Source organism: Girardinichthys multiradiatus, chromosome 10 (genome assembly GCF_021462225.1).
Source record: "Girardinichthys multiradiatus isolate DD_20200921_A chromosome 10, DD_fGirMul_XY1, whole genome shotgun sequence".
NCBI classification, from domain to species: Eukaryota; Metazoa; Chordata; class Actinopteri; order Cyprinodontiformes; family Goodeidae; genus Girardinichthys; species Girardinichthys multiradiatus.
The window spans coordinates 1,000,461-1,017,766 of record NC_061803.1 but is presented as its reverse complement, the minus strand read 5'-3'; the positions used below and the strand labels follow the sequence as shown (position 1 = coordinate 1,017,766).

The following is a 17,306-nucleotide window of genomic DNA, read 5'->3' as shown; positions in this document are numbered from 1 at the left end:
TTTAATCTAAACTATCCATAATATCTCTGGATGTATGTTCAGGGTGGTTCTCCTGCTGGAAGATGAACCTCCACCCAGTCTCAGGATTGTCCTGAATTTATCTCCATCCACCTTCCCATCAACTCTGACCAGCTCCCCAGGAGAAAACCATCCCCACAGCATGATGCTGCCACCACCATGTTTTACTATATGGATGGTGTGATCAGGGGGGTGTGCAGTGCTAGTTTTCCACCACATGTCTGCTGTCTCTCCTACATGGCTTGTAGCAAACTTTAGATGGGACGACTTATGGATTTATTTTCATGACTCTTCCAGTAAGGCCAGATTTGTAGTGCATTACTAAAACTTGTCCTTCTGAGAGATTCTCACATCCGAGCTGTGGATCTCTGCAGCTCCTCCAGAGCTACCATAGTCCTCTTGGCTTTTTCTCTGATTAATGCTCTCCTTGTCCGGCCTGTCAGTTTTGGTGGACTTGCAGGTGGTCCACCCTCTCTCCATGTTCAGATGATGGGTTGATCAGAGCTCTGGGAGATGTTCAAAGCTTGGGATGTTGTTGTACTAACCCAGTTTTAAACTTCTCCAGAACTTTCTCTCTGACCTGTCTGCTGTGTTCCTTGGTCTTCATGACGCTGCTTGTTCTCTAATGTTCTCTAAAGATCCTCTAAAGGGAGCTGCATAAAACTATTTAATCAGATTTTTGTTTAGGTGAAAACGTTTTAAACCCATGAATCATTTTCCTTCTCCTTTACAGCTATGCTCCACTTTGTGTTTCTCCCTTCACACAAAATCCCAGTAAAATACATGAAGGTTTGTGATGCTTAATGAGGGACAATGTGAAAACGAGGGTGTGAATACTTTTGCAAGGCTCTGTAACATGCACTTTAATAGCAGCTGGACTCAAGCTCAGGTATTTATGGAGCGCAGCAAACACAATGTTAGCATGGAAAAGCTGTAAATGACTTGAGACCAACCAACAATGTTCTTTTTCCAGTTTTTACATCAACTCAAAGTGAAATAAATTGTACACTGATCAGGCATAACATTATGACCCCCATGACTTGTCGAGACATGGACTCAAACAGACCCCAGAAGGTGGGCTGAGGTGTCTGACACCAGGATGGTGGCAGCAGATCCTCTCGGTCCTGTAAGCTGTGAGGTGGAGCCTTCATTGATCAGACCTATGTGTACAGGACAACTCACAGATTCTCCACTGGACTCAAATCTGGATCCTTTGGAGGCTAAGTCAACCATTCCTGAACCATATCCTGCTGAAAGAGGCCACACCCATCAGAGGTCAACTGGTCTGCAGCTATGCAGCTCCAAACGCTTGTACCACATTAGCTTTGAGGATAAAATGCTCACCAATTAGCAGGTGCCATGATGAAAAGATGAGTGTTATTCACTTCACCTGTCTGTGGTCATATTGCTATGACTGATCACTGCAGATGCAGATGTGGTTTGTAGCCTGAAGCCTGCAGATATTATTAGCTTCTACTGAGTAACAAGTTTTACTTACAGGCCAACCTCTTCTTCTGAAACCATGACAACCACCTTCATCAATCTGTTCATGTGACACAAGTGTTGATTGTAGCAAATATCAGAGCCGCTCCAATGAGAGCAAGCACCACTGCAGTCAATTTGCTTGTTGCAAAATGCAAATATTGTTACTGATGTTATGTGTCCCGTTTTAGCAGAAACTGCAGAATCATTTTACAAGTAAGAACCGAGGTATCATAGAAAGACTTGGGAGGTATGACGACATCATTCTTTCCAATAGTTGCTTCCCAAAGCTAAACCTGCAGGTCAGGTATTACATACAGAGACAAAGATGTGCTCTATTGTTCTTCCTTACCTCCTCGTAGTCATTCTCGCCAGGCGCAAAGTCATCGACCAGAGTGACCCGGTGACCCAGCTGCTCACTCAGGGCGTCCAGGAACTTGTCTGTGTCCCGGCTGCGAGGCGGGCGAGAAAAGGTAAACAGCTTCTTTCGGCGGGTTAGAGTGTTGGGACCGCTGTCCGGGTGCTGAGGGGAGGCAGGAGGGCTCTCCAGGCTGACGTAGGGGTTGGACTCCACACTGCTCTGGTGCTGGATCTCATACACGGTGGTGGGAAGAGGCTCCTTCCAGGAGAGGGACAGGCCAGACTTACGGTTACCTGTAGAAGGAAAGTCCAAATTGTTTTTTTCAAGCTTTTCTGACAGAATGCTACTATTACAACACATCCACATGTTTATACCCTCTAAAAAAAATCACCTACTAATTTCTTCATCATGTTGTTATTATAAGGAGGTCTCTGTGAGGTAACCTTAACAATAAAAAGATTAATTGCAGTCATATGTGGACGTGTAAACTGCAGCATTTGAATGAGTTTGGGCTCCATTCAAAGACCAGTGGTTATCATGTCATGATAAGAGAGCATCTGCTTCTGTTGGTCTGCCATAGTTTTAATCATCTGCCATCAGGGCCCAATGATATTTGCTTTGCTTTTATTTACCAATTAGACCTTGTTGGCTAATGAACTCAAACCACTAATGAAAGCATGTATCTGAGAACATGTGTTTTACCTGTGTGTGTGTTTGTGTGTGTCAGCCCCTTGTACCTGTGAGAGGGGGCAGCGTGAGGGGGGAGAGAGAGCGGCCGTAGGCCTCAGTCTGTCCCACCACCTCAGGCTCTGCGGGGGGGACGCCCTGCATGGGGGACACGGTCTTCCCTGCATACATGTTCTCCAGCTCCGTGTACACACCTGTCATCTACGGGTGAAGGCATGATCAGCAGATTAGCACACGGTCAGCGCCGTGCGTTTGCTTTGAAGGTCTGCAGCATTTTAGCATTCAGGTGCTATGAACAGACCTTCAAATAATGTGAAAGCATCAATAACCTGCAGCACTCTGCAGATTTATCAGCACCCTTGGAAAAGATGTGGAAAAGCCTTAGAATAAATTCAACTTTTAGTTTAAGGACATTTATTTGGTGGAGAAATAAAATCCTATATCCTTCTTTTTTAAAGCAACATTCATCCTGAGTCCTGGGTCTTCTCTTTGGCTCTCTTCTCTTCATGTTCTCTACAGGATTTGGCTCTGAGGACTGAAATATCCTTAGGAGAAGATTAATTTTGTGTCTGAAACAGGAAGACGTGTCCAGATGTTTCTGATCTATTAATTATTGCTCTGAACGTTTAGATAAGTACCCATTTTCTCCTTTTTCCTGACTGATGCTGACCAATAAACATCTGCCTTGCTTTAAGGCTTTTGCACATCTTCAGCCATCCAGGAATGCCAATTAATGTGGAGGGTGCGATCACTAGCATTGATGATGCCGGTTCCTGAAGAGCAACATGCTGAAAAGCTGCAGTTATACCTACATGACTGAGGTCGGGGGACTCGGGGAAGGAGGTTCCGTCTCCTGATTGCCTCTCCTCCGGGCTCCCACATTCATCGACATGAATTCCTAAAGCACAATACAGCATGGAGAAAGACACATGGGCATAAGCCTCCTCCCATCCATCCACCCTCAGCCAGGAGGGGAGATGATGAAGCTCTAACAAAGCTATGCTGACACTGAGAATGGGAAACATATGTTATGTACAGCCTGAAATGGCCTCAGCTGAGATATGGAGGTAATGCATGAAGTGGTGATGCAGTCAGAGACATTTACAGCACACCAGTGTCCTAACTGTTCTACACTACGTCAACTGGGAGCTGACCAGTGCAAATATGACTTCATTACTGGTTGAGAAGCAGCTTCGATATTGTACTGATGGATAATAAAAACTGCCTCAAATGATTTCACTTACAATAAATACAGAAACATTATTGATTTGGAATAAAATCCTGTAAATTAGAAAAACCTTCTTTAAAAGAACCTGGACTCATGGCTGCTGTTTCTTCCCAACTAAATAAACTTGAAAACCATTATATAATGATGATCTACAATATATATTTGTATAAGGCCAACTGACCCCCTGCAGAACTAAATCATTATGGTCTGCAGGGCAACAGAACCTTAGCTGCAGACACTGGTTCTCTGGGCAGCGTACCCATTCCCAGGTGAGTCCCGATAATGCAGTCATCTGAGCTCCTTTCTCTGACGCTGCTGCGATAGGACGACCCAGTCACACGCATAGAGCTGCTCCGCTTGTGGTGCTCTGGGGCTCCGTCGGGATCTAACAACACTTCCAAACACACACAGGTGATGTCAGCACATCACTGAGCTGAATGTAGACCTCAAATCATCTGCTGTTATACGAGGTTTTCACATTTTTACAAATAAAAATATGAAAAGTGTGGCGTGCATTTCTACTCAGCCTCTTTTCCTCCATACCCCTTAATAAAATCCAGTGCAATTAATTTACTTCAGAAGTCACATAATTTGTAAATCAAGTCCACATCTGTGTGATTTATTCTGAGTCTAACTGCAGATAATCTGTTTCTGGCCTCAGAGGTTCTCTAGAGAACATCAGAGAACAACCAGCATCATGAAGACCAAGGAACACAGCAGACAGGTCAGGGAGGAAGTTCTGGTTCAGTTTAAAGCAGGATTAGGTTCTACAACAATGTTCCAAGCTTTGAACATCTCCCAGAGCTCTGTTCAATCCATCATCTGAACATAGAGAGAGGATGGACCACCTGCAGACCTACCAGAACATGGAGGTCAACCTGAACTGACAGGCTGGACAAGGAGAGCATTAATCAGAGAACCAGCCAAGAGGCCAATGCTAACTCTGGAGGAGCTGCAGAGATCCACAGCTCATGTAGGAGATGACAGGACAACTATCAGTTGTTCACACTGGTTTATAGAAGGGAGTCTATAAGAAAGCTTCTGTTTGCATTTTGTCACAATCCATGTAGGAGACACAGAAGACATGTGGGAGAGTTTTTTCTGATGTGTGGTGAAAACTAATACTGAACATTACCCTCAACACAGAATCTTCACTTTGAAACATGGTGGGTCTGTGTTTGTACAGTGAGAAAGTGTGAAGAAGCTCAAGTGAAGCCCAAGCTGCGTGTTCTGGCTCACCGCTGCTCTTGAAACCGAGGAAGCGTGACAGTTTGTTCTGGCAGTGCTCCTGCTCGTCGTAGGTCAGGAGCTGGTAGATGAACTGCCAGATCAGCTGTTTGGCTGGAGTATCCAACACTGGAAAGATGTCGACTATCAGGGTGTCCACATTCCTGTAACACAACAGAGTCTGAGGATGAGAAACAGGAGATACATGGATTATAACCAGTTAGGACTGCATTCGTGTCTTTGGGTGAAGCGTTTATCCTTTCCAGACGCAATCCGCTGCTACCTTTAATCCTTCATGAAGACATGTTTGTCTGCAGAGCTAATTCAGCAGACATCTCAATCTAGCAGGTAATGTTATTCTGACAATGAGAACCCTTATCTATCGGTTTCCTAGAAACAGCTCAACCTTCTTCTCACCTGTGCTGGAAGAAGGTCTCCAAGGCCTTACAGATGGTGTATCTCTCCTGGATGGTGAGCAGATGCTCCAGCTGCTGGCTGAAGGTCCGTCCGTGCACCTTGATGCTCGGTGGAAGAATCTCTGCCACCCATTGGAGGGAACTGAGGGCTGGAGACCTGGACAGGGGAAGATTATCAGGCTTCCTGTCTTACTTTGTGAAGGCAGAATGAGTGAGACTAAAAAACATCTCTGTCCTGACCTAGAGCGAGGTACCATTGCAGGAGCTAGACTCGGGGAGTCCTCTGGGTCGGTTTGGTCTGAGGAGAAGTCCGATGGACCCTCCTCCACCACCAGAGTGGGCATTCCCCCGCTGCCCTGTAGCATTGACACCACCTTCTCATGGGAACAGTTTCTACAGCAAAGGGAAACAAATCTTAGCTGAGGAGAAGAAGGTGAAGGAAGATTGGTTTTTATCTGTTGCACAAATGCTTCACAGCAGAGATGTTGGAAACCATGATGGAAAAAAGGAACAATAATCCGACGCATGTGGCAGCAGAGATACTTGTTAAAGGTGGTCTCTGGTGGGAAGATGCTAAATGTGCTGTTGGTGTGTCTGTCACACCGAAGGACCACAGACCACCGATTCCCAGAGATTTTCCTTGCTTTAAGTAAGGTGGAGGATCTGTGATGCTGTGGGCTTGTTCTTTTCCAAAGGTCCTGGCAACCGTTTTTATGCACATGGCATGATGAACTTGTCGAAATACCAGAACATTTTGAGTAAATATCTGGTGGCCTCTGCCACCAAACTGAAAGCGGGTTATCAGTGGGTCTTCCAGCAGAACAATGATCCAAAACGTATGAAACTAACAGAGCAAATCATCACTCTCTGGATGCTCCAACCTTGTGAAACGTTACAGGAGAAGACTAAGTGCTGTGTTATTGGCAAATGAAGTTGTACAGAGTATTAACAGCAGAGGAGCCAATAAATCTGACACCAATTATTTTGTTAATGATAAAATAATTGGGATAAACTCAGCTAAAGATGAGTAAAAAAAATACTTTTAACCCATCTTTAACCCTAGCAGAGGTGGCACCACATTTAGAGGATGCTGTTTATGAAAACATGAAATCAACAGGGGCTGAACGGTGGTGCAGTTGGTAGCACTGTTGCCTTGGAGCATAAAGGTCCTGGGTTCGACTCCCAACCAGGGGTCTTTCTGCATGGAGTTTGCATGTTCTCCCTGTGCATGCGTGGGTTCTCTCTGGGTCCAAAAAACATGACTGTTAGGTTAACTGTTCTCTCTAAATTGCCCTTATGAGTGTGTGTGTGTGTGTGTGTGTGTGTGCTTGGTTGTTTGTCCTGTGTGTCTCTGTGTTGCCTTGTGATGGACTGGCGACCAGCCCATAGACTGCTGGAAATAGGCACCAGCTTCCTGGTGACCCACTATGGAAGAAGCGGTAGAAAATGACTCACTGAAATCAACATCATATTCAACTTAGTTAAAAATAGAGCTTTTACTTTAACTCCACCTGATCTGAGAGCTGATTAAACACATCTTTGCTGCTGTTATGCACCATATGGCTGCAGCTCCCCTTGTTAGTCCGATCACCCGTTACAGCAGCAGCAGCGCGTTATCAGGGAGAACATTATGCAGCATCATGTAAATCAAGCAGCCAGGAACAACCCTCCAGATCTCCACTCACATGGCTATCAGGGTGACAGAATGAGTAATAATGTTTCTGGGAATGCTGGCATATATAGATGAAGCAGTTGTATTTAAGTTCATACTGTTAGAAATCTGTTTTATCCACACTTGAACTCTTTTCTTCCCACCCACACTCACGCTCTGAACTTCCAGCTGAACTTCAAGAAACTGTTAAGTCCACAGAAGTACCATTAGAACTCCCACAGGTAGGGTTTGGTTTATGTAAAGGCTGTGATCACGTACATCTACCCGTGCACACTGTTTCTGGAAGAACAAGCTCTCTGATTACTGCTCCACACTGAACACTGTGTTAACCTCTCTATAAATGAGCAAAGGTGCCTCTGGTTCTGGTTCTTGTTTACTCAGAGCATGGAACTCCACTGAGTTTCTGACAAGCATCATGGACCATACCTGGACAGGAACAACATTTGTCCTCAGTTCCCACTGCAGCTGTACAGCTGGGTAAGTTAGACCGCAGAGTTATTAGTGCGATATGAATCTCATGGAAAATTATACAAGATTTTTCTCCCTCATTTCAGAAACTCAAATATATTACAGGTTCATCACACAAATTGAATTATTTCAAGCCTTTGTTTCTTGTATGATAATGATTATGGCTTACAGATTATAAAAATCCAAAATTAAAAGTCTCAGAAAATATTACATAACATTCATAAATGTTATGTTTATGTTATGTAAAGCCTTGTTATGGTCTAAACAAATCATGAGAAAACTACTGACTGGACAGATGTTCAGAAGACAGTCATTGACAAGTCATTGCTAATGAAGCAGGTTGTTCACAGAGGGCTGTATACAAGCATGTTCAAAGAAAGTTGAGTAGAAGGAAAAAGTGTGGTAGGAAAAGGTGCAGCAGCAACAGGGATAACCGCAGCCTTGAGAGGATTGTCAAGCAAGGTCCATGCAATACAAGACTTTCAGTTTCTGAAATGAGTGACAACCTTTTCCACAATATTCTAATTATTTTAGATGTACCTGTAGAACATAGTTTTCACTGTTAACTTGGTGTTGGTGTAACTTCACACTGTTTAAGAGATTTATAACTGGTTCTGCATACAGGCGAGGTGGGAACAATAGAAGGTGCTACATAACAATATTACATAATGGGTTTTACTGATACAGTGTCGGGCTTACTTGTCCAGGAAAAACAGAGTTATGAACATAAATGAAAACCTGCCTGTAGTAAAATGGTTCTGATCTGAAGGCTTTTTCAGTTTCTGGATGTCATTAAAGTCTCTGTGATGAAAGGATCTCTTTAGTGTAGTTCAACATTTTTACATTTAGACGTATAGAAAAATGAACATGAACAGCTGTGTCTGCACAGCAGATGTAGAAGTGATTAAGGAGATACATAAATCTTTAAAAATACTTTAAAAAGAGAGATCTCTAGCTGCTGACTTCACGCAGCATTCCTTGAACCTTTAGTAACATCTGACTGGAGATCTGCTGTTGGAACGGAGTTTCTACATCAGTACGTGATGCAGCTGGTTGTATAAGACGGGGATGATGTATACCTCTACCTAATTCAGAGATAGATACACTGAAGTAGAAATTACTTAAAAAATAATAAAGGCCACTAGAGCATAAAAATAACTTAAATGTAAAAACAAAATGAATGAATGCAGAGAAATGATGTTTGCTTTATTCTAAGAAACAGAAAGGTCTGCACACCCAGGCTTGGACACTTTTATTGGCTGCAAATAGCACATGTTCATGAGAAGGTATAAGGGCTGAAGGTCTCAGAGAGTCTACAGACTCTTTAATGGTGGATTTCTGATTAAATCCTTTGATACCAAATATAATTAAAATGTTAAAATTAAGATGTATTTATTTATTGTTCATACATTTACTCTGATTCTCCCAGACTATTTTATTGTAATATTGCTGTGTGTGTTTCTGTGCTTTGATTGGTCAGAGGAGACTTATTTGAAAGAGGTTTGCTCATGTTTAAATCTTCCATCCGTGCATAAATTGCTTTAATTAGGAAAACATCAATTTAAAGTTGTATCAGAGGAGATGGTCAAAGTTCAGCTTTATGTTCCAGATAACATGATCTGACTCATGCCAGCAGACGGCTCCTCCTCAAGAAAAACAGGCCTAAATCTAATTTAAAGTTCAACAACTGATAAAACACAGTCTGAAAACTACTGCTGACATTGATGCTGAAGACAAACCTCATGTCCAGTCCATTGAGGAAAAGGATGCGGTCGCCTGGTTTCAGTCCACATTCCTCAGCAGGACTATCTGAGAGGGACACAGAGACATCAATCATCAACTGAGAAATGAATCCAGGAACATTCCCCACCTCCCCAGAAGCTACCAAGGTGACTAATGCTGTCAGTGTCTGTCTCTATGAGATCCAACAAAGCCCATCAACAAACGAGACGAGCTCCATGTTAAATGGTGTTAGATAAGGAACCAGCGCTATCAGAGCTGCTGTCGCCTCCTTATCTGTCAGCTCACGGCTGCATCTCCCATCCCAGCAGATTCACATCTGTTTTCACATCAACTTCAAGTCTAATTTCAGCTTTTTACACTTCACAAGTTTTTATTCTTCTTTGTTGGTCACCACTAAAAGGACTGGTGTTCAGCTCACGATGATGAGACAGGCCATCCACCCCCACCATCTCCATTTCAACCTCCATAAGGCCCACTGAGTCAGTCCGCTCCAGCACATGTTGGTGGGTGAGGATGGTGGGCGAGCTCCATGCCGTCATCGTTGAACACAAACACACAGCACCTCCGTCCCCAGCAGAGGAACCTGGCATGTTCTCTCAGTAACAGTTTATTTCTATTGTCTGCTGCTTATCTCAGACAGGAGTTCATTAAGCGAGTCGCTCCAGAACAAAGGTGTGTTGTTAATCGTTGGAGATGAATGATTTTAGTTTTCAGTCTGGTATCTTCCTCTGTAGGCGTTGATTAAACAGATATCATGGAGTTAAAACAGCAGAATAACATTTTTCTATAGAGACGTCCAAACATTCTTCTGGGGTTTTTTCCACCAGCTTTGAACAACTACAGACTGAAACTTTTGCCCATTTTCTTTTTAAAAAAAGCTCAAGATTGGATTGAAAACTTGTGTGAACATTAGTTTTCAAGTCTTGGCTGAATTTAGGTCTGGACTTTGACTAGGCCATTCTAACACATAAATCTGCTTTGATCGACACCATACATTGTATCTCTAGATGTATGTTCAGGGTGGTTGTCCAGCTGGAAGGTGAACCTCCAACCAGTTTTTTATCAATATTTAAACATCAGATTTATGGAGTACACCAATAATACTTGTCCTGTTGGCAAATTCTCACACCTCTGCAGCTCCTCCTCCTGAGTTACTGTGGTCCTCCCTCTTGGCTGCTTCTCTGAATAATGCTCTCCTTGTCCAGCCTATCTGTCTAGGTGGACCTCCATGTCTTGGTAGGTCTGCAGTTGGTCCATCCTCTCGTTCAGAAGATAAATTGAAGGGAGCTCTTTGAACAGAGATGTTTGTTGTAGAACCTAACCCTGCTTTAAACTTCTCCACAATGTTCTTCCTGACATGTGTGCTGAGTTCCTTGATCTTCAAGATGCTGGTTGTTCTCTAATGTTCTCTAAAGATCATCTGAGGCCAGAATCAGAACACCTGCAGTTTTACTGAGGTTAAATTACACAAAGGGTTGAAAACACACCCTCCATTTCTGCTACCTGTATGACCCCTTCTCTTTTCCAATGGTTATAATCAGTCTGACAGAGGGAGGTGTCCCAATCATTGTGGTTTTTAGTATAACAATGACCATCAGTGAGCTCTAGATGGATAAACTGTCTACTTTTAAGGCTTAAAACTTTCCTTTTTGATAAAGCTTATAGTTAGAGTGGCTTAGGTTATCCTGAGCTATCTCTGTAGTTATGCTGTTATAGACTTAGGCTGCTGGAGGACATAATGACCACTTTCACCCTCTTCGCTACATTCTCACACTACTCTCCAATTCTGCATTATTTGCTGTTATTTCAGCTTTTAACTTTATGTTCTCTCTTTTCTCTTCCTAGAAGCTACACCTGGCCTGACTCTGTGTCTACCTGTGACACCTTTCTGGAGAGGGGAATCGTCTGAGCTTCTGCTGACAACAACTTAATGCTCACCTTCTACAGATGATCCACATGGCCCTGTCTTTCAGTGTTTAACCCTTTCTCTCTCCTAGACATGGCTACTGACTGAGCTTCTACTGTAACTAACTCTATGTTCTCTCTTTCAGACTCTAACCTTGAAAACTGGATCAGAGTTTATCTGTTCTTTCTTTCTAGATGAAACGACTAAAGGAGCTACATCCATTAACATTTACTTTTCCTTCCAATAGAAAGTACTCCTGGATCAGTGCTTCTTTGTTCTCTTTGTGTCTCTGCTCTGTTCTCTCAAACCTCCAGTCGGTCGTGGCAGATGGCCGCTCACACTGAGCCTGGTTCTGGTTCTGCTGGAGGTTTCTTCCTGTTAAAAGGGAGTTTTTCCTCTCCACTGTCGCTACATGCATGCTCAGTATGAGGGATTGCTGCAAAGTCAACGCCAGTGACTGTCCACTGTCTCTACATGCTCATCCAGGAGGAGTGAATGCTGCAAGTCACTGACTGGATGCAATCTGCTGGGTTTCCTTAGATAGAAAAACTTTTTATCCAATTTGAATAAATAACTGAATCTGACTGAACTGTTCAATGGTTACGATTAATTGGAATGTATGAACCTGACTGTTGTGAAGAACCTTGAGACGACATGTGTTGTGAATTGGTGCTATATAAATAAATTGAATTGAATTGAACTCCTTCTACTCTGAAGAGACACAGTACTGTGTCTTGGCTGATCACAATTAATGAGGACAGTTGAAGCTGTATAAATACATCTCCAAGGAACTGTAAATGGGAAACACCGAACCAGACAGAGGCGTAAACAACGTTTATGTCTGCAGAATCCCTTAATGCATCTGCGTGGTATTTACCGGCTGCCACCGCACAGCCTGTTCCAAATGTTTTCCTCTGAACATTTCATTGGGTGACTCAGACAAATCCACTTCCTGGAACACCTCCTGATCTCTCTTTGAGCACTTTCTCTGCAACCACAACAGACTCACCCACACAAAATGCATCCTATCCCCTCTTCCTCCAACACATAGGAGCGTTCGGGTCAAACCTCCACGCAGAGACAGGAGCAGACTGTGAGGTGTGTACTGTACTGTGCTCTATTCTAGGAGAAGTACCTGGGATGACCGAGTCGATGCAGACGGGAGCGTGACCTCGCAGCGTGAAGCCGAAGCTCTTTTTCCCTCTGTAGACACGGATCATCCTGAGGACAAAGATGAAAATGTCAACTCCAGATATACGGACCTACTTTACTAAAGATTTCCTTTTTGGGAGCAGTTTGTAATTATTCTATAAAAACAGTGTGGCTGCTACTGTGTTCTCATTATGCTGTTAAACAACAAATATTCATATTAGCGGCTGCAGACTGAACAACGAGGCATCTGCATCAGCTTACGTGTTTTTTTTTCCTTAACCGAGCAAAAGTCACGGACCGGTACCAGATTATTACAACATAATAACCTTGAGTACAAATATCACAATTAGATGATACTACTAGGAGTTACAAAATACCTTTAAACAAAAATGTAGACCATGATCTGACTACTTTCATCTAAGACAAAGAAAAATATATTATTACAGCTATAAAAATACTATTTATAAAATGTATTTATTGTTATTTTGATTTCAATACAGAGATTCAAGCAAACATAATAAACACCTGCTAATATTGCAAACAATATTATCTTTTAGCTGTTCTACCCTTTATAGAGTAACAGTGGCAGTATATTAAAAAGTGATGCTCTTAGTTTCCACACTGCCTGTGTTGTTATACACAAGTAAAAAAGTACAGTATCCTTTTTTCAGCCAGCTAACTGGCAGTATGCAGGAACAGGTGGGGGAGGGGCAGCACTGCGTTGTTCTATTCTCTGTACAACAAGAGTAAAAAATCTGATGCCTCCAGGACTTTCTCATTTAAAGGACTTTGTACCTTAGAAACGATACGATGGAGGTAGTTAAAGATCCTAACTGGACCGTACCTACTGAACACATCCAGTCACCTTCACACTTCAACACGGATTTCTCCACAGCTACAGTAAGTTCACCTAGAAACCAGTACTTTCTGGTGGAGCTAAGGAAGACCATGAACACCAACATCGTATTTATAAATGCAAATAACTGCTGAGATGTTCTGAGTCCCACTAAAAGCACCAGAAGTACCACTGGTGGTGCATGCACCACAGTTTGAGAAGCTCCTGTGTAACTTTTTAAACCTTTTATCAACCAATGCAGAAACATTGTTTGGAGTAATGAGCAGATTATCTATGTTTAGTGATTATTAAATTGACTGATCCTTCAGAATGTGAACGTAGAAAATCTTTGAAATCTCTGACTGGACCATGAAGTGGTTGTAGAACCTGATGCAGGTCCATGATGGGTGTTGTTTAGGTGTAACTGAAATGGACAGTCTCTGTGACAAGGAGATCAGCAGACTCTGGAGTCATCTGCTGCTGTTTCCAAGCCTGTTTGTGCCTCTTTTTGTTTTCATTTGTCACTTCCTGTCAGTGGGAGTCAGAACAAGTGGAGGCGTGACGTTCTGTTTACTGCCATCAAACTCCAAGATGAGAGGATGTGTTCTCCCTCTTTATGTGGTCAGCTTCTGGTCCTAAATAAAACATTATCTTGACATTTTCAGCGGGAATAGCAGCCATCAATGGGGGGGGCAGTTTTTCTGAATGTCTAAAGCACGTTGCCATGGAGATGACTCAAGGCAACACAGCCTGAGTGTATATAGCAGCAAGGCAAACTGCAGAGAGAAACAGGGAATGTCTTCTCTGATAGCTGCAGCTCTAGGCTGTTATGTAAGACCAGCTAAATGCAGAGAGAAGCGCTCGCTATTATCTGGTTATGTGAGCGAGATGGATGGCAGCCAGATGATCTGCATGTCTAAGATCATCAGGCTTCTCCTCTCTGAACTTCACACCTTGAATAAAAAGACTAACTCAACAGAGGTGTCAAGGATGAGACAGAAGAATGCAGATGACTGAACTATAGTCAAGTCATTTTCATTATGGTGGATGGAGTCATTCTAGTTCAGATTGTTTCATGTTTCATGATCAAACCTGCTCATTATTTATGCCTTTTTTGTTCTTCATTCTCTAAACCCTCTTTGTCTTTTCTCAGTTTTTTTAGTCTTCACCCGTCCCCCTCCTTCTGTCTCCTGGTTTCTAGATGGTTCCTTGCTGTTCGGCTCTGCAGAGACCACAGTGTTACCCAACCCCATCAGCTCTCCTCTGTGACCAGCCCACATGATGCGCAGACACAGGATTTCACTCTTTTATGAATAGAGACAGTTTGGTGAGGGAGTTTGCCGCCACCCTTGTAATCCTGCAGGTCCGTTGTTGAGGTGAAAAGCTGTTTAATCGGTTTATTAGAGGGTGGAGGATGAGCAGGAGATGTTCAAAGGTCAATAAGGATGAAATTTTACCCATGTTCCTTTGGTTTTCCATGACTTGGTTCTCACTGATTGTATGCTAACATGACTAAATATACATGTAGGTGCTGTACAGTCAGTCTTCCAACGTATGTGATATTTTATTCAGAAAGAACTAAATCATACAGCTAAATTTACATTCTTATAAAAATACTTTAATGTATTTTAAAAGTGTTATTTTTATAATTTAATACCAATATACTAATACAACATAGACTGATGATATACTGTAAATACTTGTAGTAAGACTAAAGTTAAACTGGGAGAACAACAGGATACATTAAACTAGACTCTTATAATAATATATTTTGCTCCGGTTTGTCTTTTTGCATCAGACTACGCATTCTAATAGTGGGTGATGGTTAAATATTAATTCTATTTAAATATTAATATCAATTTAAATTAATATCAAATCATTCAAATGGGTCAATATTTGCTCATTTTTATGCTGATAAACAATAAATGACTGCGATACTGAATGTAATAAAAGGAACAGCTTCAGAGCAGACCTCTCAGGAGTTCAATATGTTAACAGAGAAAATAGTTACGTTAATTAAAGGATTCGCTAGCTGAGCTCCTGCCGCTTCGTTTCTAATTGTACTCCTGAAAGATCTCAGCCTTGTCCTTCCCCCTACTCCACAGGGACCCACTGGGACGGACCATAGGGATGTGGGGATAAGTGGTGAAGGACGAGGGGCTGAGGGTAATCAGAGATACAGCCTGCCTAGTGCCGTATTATTTCATCTGTTGCACGTCGACTTGGTTTCCTTCAGCATAGCATCACAGCATTTGGCACAAGCTGGAAACTTAATATGAACTTTTTAAAATCTAAATCTGCATGAAGTACCAGTTCAAACACGTATAAATGTGACTTTTCCTGCAGGAAAACTGAATCCGCTGCAGTTTTCTTCACATAAGGAGGCTAAACTGTTGTCTCCAACGAGCAGCATTCTGCCTACCTCTGACTGGGTCCGAGTGGAGGATGTGTGGGTACCCCGGATCCAGATTTCCTTAAGCCCTTCTCTCTCTCTGGTTCTCCTCCATCCCTCGGCACCGAGCTGGCCCGCTTGGACCCGCGCCGGCGGTCGGAATGGTCCTCGCTCCGACTGCGCCGGATCCTGCCCTGCGGCTCGCTGATGCTCTTGCTGCGGCAGAGGCGGTTGATCATGTTCTGGGAGACGGCCTCGTCAAAGCGCTGCCGGTGCTTCTTGGGAATGAAGATTCTGGCGAACATAATTAAAGATGGTTTAGATGTTTGTCCACAGGAGAAGGAAACAGCATGAATCTACATCCACAGATCCAGTTCAGTCCATTCTGTAAACAAGAACCTTGGTGTTCAGCATAAGAGGCGATTAAAAGAAGAAATGAAGATCAGCTGGAACTAATTTAACTCAACAGGCTTCCCCTTCATGTCTGAGCTTACGAAACAAGAGAAGAAGATCTTCTGACTGGCAGGTGGGAAGCCTTTTCCCACCAGAGGGGAGAAACCGGAGGTAAAGAACGGAGGAAAAGGATGAGGAAAGTCTCTGCTTGCTGGAGTCGGACTGATGCAGCGTGAAGCACCACAGTGAGAATACAGCAAGAGAAAAAAGGTGTGGGAGTGAGCAAGCTTGGGATTTCTCCTCCACTCTCCCTTCCTATCTCTCTCCATCCACGGGCAACTTATCCTCTTCGTCTCCTCCACTTCCGTCTGCATCTCACCTCTCTGTAGCTGTCAGTGAGAGCACAGAGCATTTTGGTAAATAAGCCCAATGTTTAATGGCTTTATGAGTCCAAGCACACAGAGAAGCTGCTGTGACCTTTTCAGCAGATGTATTTCATGTAAAAAACAAACTACAGCTGACAACAACACACCCAGAGCTTTGCTGCAGCAGCAAACGGTGGTCTGGCTGTAAAGTTTCACCACTGGGAAAGCTGCATCTAAACAGAAATGTTTGGGCTCTCTGCCCTGCTGGAGCAGTCAGCTGTCGCCATGTTTCAACCATCTGAGCTGTTCATTTGAGGTGCAGAGATGAAGAGTTTGGAGGTCGTCCTCCATCTTCTACCCACTTTCTGCAATGCACCAGTATCACTGGTAGTGAAACAACCGCAAATTATTTTTTTGAGGTGAAGGTTTGAAGGAGAGCTGAATGTGAACAGCTCTCTGTTTCCCTCCTACACCAGTCCACTTTGTTCTGACTCGCCGATTAGCCGTTGATCAGATAAATCAGCCGTAAGCGCTCAGAGTGTTGGGTTTGAGGAAAACAACACCAGGCGAGCAATTAGCAATGAATCTGCGATCAGATCAGAGGCAGAAGTCTCAGACGCCACTGGACGGTTTCACCAGAAGCTCATTAAGCTTTGTCAACAATTCCAGCTGCTAAATAAAGTAATTAGGACACATTTACTGTAAAGAGCAGCAACTCACAGCAACTTAAGAGTCTCAATTTGTTTCATCATTGGAGCTGTCTAAGCAGTTTATTAACGGGTGTTCCGCCACATATGTTGAACTTTAAACTGTTTTCTTGGAGAAAATGTCTCATTTACAGAGTTCAGAAAGTTTTCTTCTGTTTCTTCCTGCTCGCGTTTAAAACTTTAAAACAAACGTTAGTATCAAAGATAACCTGAGTAAACACAAACAGCAGTTTTCAAATGATCGTTTCGTTTAT

General features: G+C 43.0%; 1 protein-coding gene across 10 annotated transcripts in view; it reads right to left on the bottom strand.

Moving 5' to 3' along the window:
• The window catches only part of grid2ipb (glutamate receptor, ionotropic, delta 2 (Grid2) interacting protein, b), a 46,448-nt gene that overhangs the window by 6,635 nt on the left and 22,507 nt on the right, over positions 1–17,306 (bottom strand). For 4 of the 10 annotated variants that reach the window (XM_047376871.1, XM_047376869.1, XM_047376867.1 and 1 more), the window contains 11 exons: positions 15,618–15,881; positions 12,344–12,429; positions 9,299–9,368; positions 5,660–5,812; positions 5,421–5,576; positions 5,016–5,167; positions 4,036–4,170; positions 3,361–3,446; positions 2,599–2,749; positions 1,853–2,154; positions 1,517–1,561 (listed from right to left, as the gene is read on the bottom strand). In XM_047376871.1, coding sequence (XP_047232827.1) covers positions 1,517–1,561; positions 1,853–2,154; positions 2,599–2,749; positions 3,361–3,446; positions 4,036–4,170; positions 5,016–5,167; positions 5,421–5,576; positions 5,660–5,812; positions 9,299–9,368; positions 12,344–12,429; positions 15,618–15,881 — 1,600 coding nt within the window. Of the gene's footprint in view, positions 1–1,516; positions 1,562–1,852; positions 2,155–2,598; positions 2,750–3,360; positions 3,447–4,035; positions 4,171–5,015; positions 5,168–5,420; positions 5,577–5,659; positions 5,813–9,298; positions 9,369–12,343; positions 12,430–15,617; positions 15,882–15,986; positions 16,309–17,306 lie in introns of those variants that run through there. The other 6 variants (XM_047376876.1, XM_047376870.1, XM_047376875.1 and 3 more) reach the window with 5 other exon arrangements.